The sequence below is a fragment of the Lonchura striata genome, chromosome 2, assembly GCF_046129695.1.
Source record: "Lonchura striata isolate bLonStr1 chromosome 2, bLonStr1.mat, whole genome shotgun sequence".
Lineage (NCBI taxonomy): Eukaryota > Metazoa > Chordata > Aves > Passeriformes > Estrildidae > Lonchura > Lonchura striata.
Window position 1 is genome coordinate 4816868 of NC_134604.1, and position 6381 is coordinate 4823248.

Sequence of the window (6381 nt, forward strand, 5' to 3'; positions counted from 1 at the left end):
TGGCGATGGGTTGTGTGGAGATGCTGATGGCACTTTTGGTTCCTTCCTCCTCTGTGCCAGTCTGTGTAGACGTAGACACTCTTGCTTTGCTTTTGGTTTCTTCCTCCATGACAGTCTGCGTAGACACGGACACTGTTGTTTTGCTTTTGGTTCCTTCCTCCTCTGTGACAGTCTGTGTAGACATGGATGCCGTTGTGGCATTCTGTACAGACATGGACACTGCTGCGTTGCTTCTTGTTTCCTCTTCCTCAAGAAGACACTGCATAACATTATGTAGTGTTTTTTTCCTAAGCATGGTCTGCTTTGTCTTCTCAAACTGTGCAGAGAAAACAAAGCAGAAGTAACAACATTATGCTGTCCTTGGCATCCAGAGGGAACTCAACATTTTCAAAAACTGCTGTGTCAAACCTGAAAGGTTGGAAAAAATCAATATTTACTCCTCCCCCCAGGGGCTGGGAGTGGTTGCCAAGGCCCCAGACGTAGCAGCCTAAATTAAGACAAGCAAACAGAATTGAGTACATATTCTGAATCATGTTCATTGCCTCGAAGGTTATAATGCAATAGAGAAAATAGACCAATAAAGCCATTCTCCTACCATACCCTGGTCTACACTTGAGCATTACAATCGCCAGATAGTTCCCCACATTGAGGAAAATATAGAGAGCTAGGTATAAGACCCATGTAAGCATTTAAGCATCATAGTGAATAGGTACCCTCTACAATACAAAATTGTAATTCTGACTTTTCTCAGTACCTTGAGCCGTACATTGGGCACCAAAATTATGTTCTAGTTTGAAAGTGAAAGCAGTGAGAGACTCCAAGACAGAAATACAATTTGTTGGGAAAAGGGAAAAGAAACAAAATACATGCAATAATACAAAAGGAAGACCACTGACAGAGTCAGAACACAACCTCACACCCCTTTGGCCAGCGTGCTGGAGTGGCTGCAGTCCTCTTGGAGTGGCAGATGTGGTTTCTGTTTGAGCAGTGGTCCTGTAGAAAAGGTGTTGTCGGTCCAGGGGAAAACCCCAGCTGTGTCCTGTTGGAAACCTGTGGGAAGGCTGCCTCTCTAAAAAATCCCAGGATATATCTAGGTGGGAATGCTCAGCTCCTCCCTCCTGGGCAGAGCATCTCACCATGGGCTGATGTCATTCTGAGTCATGGGTGGGTCCTTCATCCCCTGTTAAACAGAAAATGGCTCCTGGAGGGAGTTATCTCTGAGTGATGTGGGGAGACATTGATGGGCCCATCAACAGGAGATAAGGAAAACTGCCCAGAGGCAACTGCTACACAGATAGCAATAGAAAACATCTTGCCTCTCAATCTTGGACACATCTATTAACAGTTGCTTAAATCAAGGGTCCAACTTATGCTCCTCTCTCCTCTTCCTGCCCCAGAGCCACACAGAATAAGATTTAGGAGAGATGTCAGCAATTACCCCACTCAATAAACCACCTTTCTTACAGTAGTTTCAAAACTCCATCAAGTTCACGGCCCCATAGTGTTTGATACACATCAAAAAAGCACAAGCATCTGACCAAACAGGAACACTTGAATCCTGGGTTGTCTTTACAGTCTGTGGAGAAATGGTGTCTCTAGGACATGGTTCATCACATTCAAAATTCAATGCCTGGTGCACTTTCACGTCAAGTGAATACTGGAGTATTTTAGGAAACGGGATGGATGTTTTTTGAGGACAGATGTGAAATGGTAATGAGCAGATCAATGAAAGAGACTCCTCAATTAAGGAGTAGCTTCTGAAAGCCTCAAACCACTCACTGGCAAGCAGACAAAATGAGGAAACCCAACACAACAGCTGATTTATCCCACTGAGTCTGTCTTTAATTAAAAGCAGAAGCAAAACAAGCCGTGAAAGTCTGTGTGATACTTGGTGACTTGTCATCCTATCCTGTGCTCCTGCCAGACTTCTGTTCCTGTGTCGGAATTTGTGATTGAAAACTCTTTTCCATGGACAGAGAGCACAGACAGTGTCTCTGGGGGCTCTGTCCAGGGGGTTCCTGACCCCTGCCAGGGTCCCAGACCTTCCAGGGCAGACAGAGGGATGCCCTGGACTCCCACATTCCTGGGTCAGGGCTCTGGGTGTTTTGGGGCCAACCACCCAGCTGCTCATGCCGTGCTGGGAGAAAATCAAAGGGGAAAAGCTGCACAGTCCAGGCCTGTTAGTATCAATTGTGATTTTCCTGATGAGATCAGCTCTTCATAGTGGCTGTAACAGCCTGCTCAGGATTCTTTACAGCCTGGGATCCTTGGCATGGAGCCTGTTCAAATACTATCTGGCTGTAGGGTTCCTCCTTTTCCCTTTTCAGATTAGGCAGTGGCGGACAAATACCAGTGTTTGTTCTTTAGGGTGTCATCTTCTTCCAGCTCCTTTCAGATAGTTTTGGTACCTGCCTGGGAACACTGATTGTTTGGAATGATGGTTCTTCTTGTGGTGGTATTCCAATAGCTTTGCTTGCCTGTTCACATGGGAGCAGGCTGGCCCAGCAGACAAGCAGCCTGGATGCTGCCAGGCCCAAACTGAGAGTCAGAAAAGGAGTTTAATGTTATTTTGGGTATCATAGCAGGTTGTGTGATTGCAGCCCAGGGCTTCCCCTGCCACCCTTGCAGGCATGGGGAGCTGTTGGCTGGGTGCTCGCTGTGCTGGCTTCACCCAGTGCCTTGCAGAACTGTCAGGCCCAGCAACATCACACAGCAGTGGTTTGGGAAACCCAGCAGGAATGTGCACTTGCTCACAGCGTTTTCCTTCTTCCAGACAATGCAACAAGACTTCCAATGGGAGTGACAGCTGCGACTTGATGTGCTGTGGCAGAGGCTACAACCCCTACATGGACAAAGTGGTGGAGCGTTGCCACTGCAAATACCACTGGTGCTGCTACGTGACCTGTAAAAAGTGTGAGAGGACTGTTGAGAGATATGTGTGCAAATGAAAACTCTCCTCTGCACACCTGGGAGCTAAGACAGCAGCGGCAGCCCAGCACTATTCGGAGAAAACATTTCCTTGACTAGACATCATTTATCTCCTAAAGACACAGACTTGAGGAGAGATAGCAGGAGGAAAAGCAACAATCATACCAGTAAAAATAAGGATGTAAAAAAAAACTCAGAAAAAGCAACAAACCCACAAATGTTTCTCTCCACCAATAAAATGCTTCCTGAGAAGACAAAACTTCATTTGGGATGGTATCTTCTTCCAGAGTATTTCCTATGGTTGCCAATGATGTCCAGCCATCAAGTGCCTTAGTATTCTGAGAAATAAATATAGAAACTTTTCCGGGGGGGGGAGAAAAAGGCACCATTTGTTTGACAGTAACTAAGGCTCACACCTGCCTATGCCTTCTAGCACAGGTACTGTCTCCATTAGGACCATCCCACAAGGAAAAATGCTACAACTTTTCAGCAATAACTGCCATGTTGCCAAAGACTTATTTTCCACAAGGGATCATCCACTCTGAGTGATAAAAAAAAATGAAAATATTTCAGGTCAATCCCCTGAAATTAACAACTAATTTTAATCTTTCTTTTACACAGGTCTGCAACTTTGAGCTGAAGGAAAATATATCCTTGATTTGTCCAGGCTGGACAAAATTCACCAAAAAAAAATCTCCTGGAATCCTGGAGGCAGTGAGAGTAGGCTGAGAAGGACTTTATGGGGTCCACAAGACAGCAGTGGAGCCTTTAGAATAAAATAACAAAGTGAAATGCAAGTCCAGTGGGAAAGTAAAGAAAAAAAGCAAGCTCCTGCCCTCTATCTCTTTGCCATTTGGGTGTGATACCCTTAGTCACTGACATTCTTCCACATTGACCCATCAAGTTCTTGGGGAAATATGCAATTAGCTTCTTCCCCCACAAAACTATTGGTCCAGCCTCAGGAAACTGCAGAGTTGTGCAGTCCAGGCTGTAGGGAGTACAGCCATGGAAGCCAGCAGCTATTCACAGCAGGAAGCAATGGGAATGTGTCAGTCCTCCATGTGGCTCTGCCCTGACACAGCAGAGAACCACTATTTGTGGCTGTACATATTTTCTTTTGTATTTTTCTTTTGTATGATATTTATATCTTGTGCTTTCATCTACTTTACTTCCTACATAAATATAACCTTATATTATAAACAAGCATTAACAATAGTATGAAATAAATGCTGAAGTTACTGGTGCAACAGCAAAATGTTAGATTATTGTTTCACTCTTCTACTTGGAATGCAATTCTGATTTTCCTCCCAAGGATGGGAAAAGAACATGGTTTGATGCACTCACTGGCCCAGGGAAAGATAAGTTTCTTTATTCCCTGCCTCCTCAGTCTCTTATGTTGAGCAGAATTAGCCAAGATACAGTCAAGACAATGAAAGAGAACTCTTGGAGGAGAAAGGAAGAGACACCATTGCTGTTTCATTTTTTTTTATCAGTCACTCTCATTGGTAAAATTTCCTAGTGCCCCTGAGGAGCTTAATAACAAACATGACTTATACCTCTCATGTCATGGGTGGTTTGCTTTAGGCTTGTGCACATGGAGAAGAGTTGCTGTGCAGGGGTGTTTTTAACATAGCCTAGGCTCCCTTATTTGCTTTTTTGTTTGTTATCGTTTGTTGTTCTGTTTGGTTTTGTTTGGTTTGGTTTTGGTTTTTGTTGTTTGGGGTTTTTGTTGCTGTTTGTTTTCTTTGTTTACTTGGGGTTTTGGGGGGGATTTTTTGTTTGTTTTTTTTGGTTTTTTTTATTGGGCATCCAACCCTGTGTACTGATTACGAAAAGTGATGTTGGACAAGGATGCTGCTCCAGGAACAGAAGGCAGCAGAGCTTCTGATATCTTTCAGATCATTCTTGGGCACCCCAACCCCATGCAAAATGCTGTAAGCAGCCAAAAAATCACTCCTACACAAATGTAGAGCAACTCTGTCACTATCCTAGGGGGAAGTATGTCAGTAACACCACAATCTTTCTCCAAATACTCTTTTTTTTTTTCCTCCACTCAGTCAATCCCTAGGGGGCAATTGCCTCTGACATATCTGTGAGCAGCCCTGGGTAATTGCAAAAGAAAAGCATCATGTGGTATAAGAGCAAAATTAGAGGTGTTTTGTCCTCTTCAGCTATTTTGCTTTGTTGCCTCCTTCCGTCCTCCAGTTATGAGCAGGCAAAAAAAGACCTTTCAGAGTTTGACAGTGGTTTGTGTTATTGTCACCCCATAAAAGCTGATGGACTAAAACATCTCTGTAGTGCAGTGATGAGTGGTGGGTGTCTTTAGGCTGACATGTAGACAGGCTGGTGGCACAAATCCCACTGCTCTCCAATGCCAGATTTTGACTTCATTTGATATGTAAAGAAACCATCTACTCTCATTCTTTTAAGGAATTTTATTTTTATTTCCAGTTTCTGATGATGCCAATGAGGCACAGATGTTCTGACTGAAGAAAAATCAGCATTTCAATGCCATTCTGTAATGACTTTTTTTCCTTCTCCCTTGCTGATGTCATGAGTCTTTTTGCTTGGTGAAAAACTAGCAAAAAGGAAGAAATAGTCTATACATACACTGTTTTACTCCCATGTCTGACCTGTAATCCTTGACTGGCTTTCTCATGTCAGAATAAATCATCACCTGTAATTAAAAGAAGTGAGTAAACCAATTAGGCACTGCAGGTCTGTCAGGTGGGAAATGAACTCACAGCAGAACTTTAGCCATGGTGGCAATACACACTTTGTCATCTCATGCCACAGATGCCTGTTACTGAAGATGTTGGCCTGAAATGGCTGAATTGTTTGGAGTTTTGCAGTTTGGGGCAACCACGTTCAAAATCTCAGCTGGCTTCTCAAGATAATCCATCATGGACTTCATCTCAACTTGGATTCTTTGGCAAAAGAGTCTGTGTGGCCCCAGCCCATGTCTTAGACTGTTAGTCTGTGAATTATCAGTGTTACACTGCTTTTTCCATAACTTCTAAATTTCAGGATTTCAGGGCCCTATTCTTCTCTGGAGCAGCTGCACACTGTATTAGGAGTGTGCCCAGGGTGATGGACTGTGCTACGGTGAGAATCATGCACAGGGCAAGGTCTGATAAACTGCAGCCTCCCTTGTCACACAGGCCTGCTCCATCCAGAAAACCAGGGTCATCTGATCAGTTTGATGGCTTTAAGCTGAAATAAAGTAGGTTTAGATTAGATATTTGGAAGAAATTTGTCCCTGTGAGGGTGATGAGGCCCTGGCACAGATTGGTCAGAGAAGCTGTGGCTGTCCTATCCCTGGAAGTGTCCAAGGTCAGGTTGGACAGGACTTGGACTTGGTCTAGAGGAAAGTGTCCCTGCCCATGGCAGGGGGTGGAACTTCTAAGATCCACTACTTCTAAGGTCTTATGAGTTTCTAAGGTCCCTTCCACC

At 44.1% G+C, this 6381-nt stretch overlaps 1 protein-coding gene across 2 annotated transcripts in view; it reads left to right on the forward strand.

Moving 5' to 3' along the window:
- WNT11 (Wnt family member 11) overlaps positions 1-4183 on the forward strand; it is a 29665-nt gene extending 25482 nt beyond the window's left edge. For both annotated transcript variants that reach the window (XM_021532429.3, XM_077790944.1), the window contains exon 6: positions 2774-4183. In XM_021532429.3, coding sequence (XP_021388104.1) covers positions 2774-2948 — 175 coding nt within the window. In that variant the 3' untranslated portion in view covers positions 2949-4183. The remainder of the gene's footprint in view (positions 1-2773) is intronic.
- The last annotated feature ends 2198 nt before the right edge of the window (positions 4184-6381 follow it).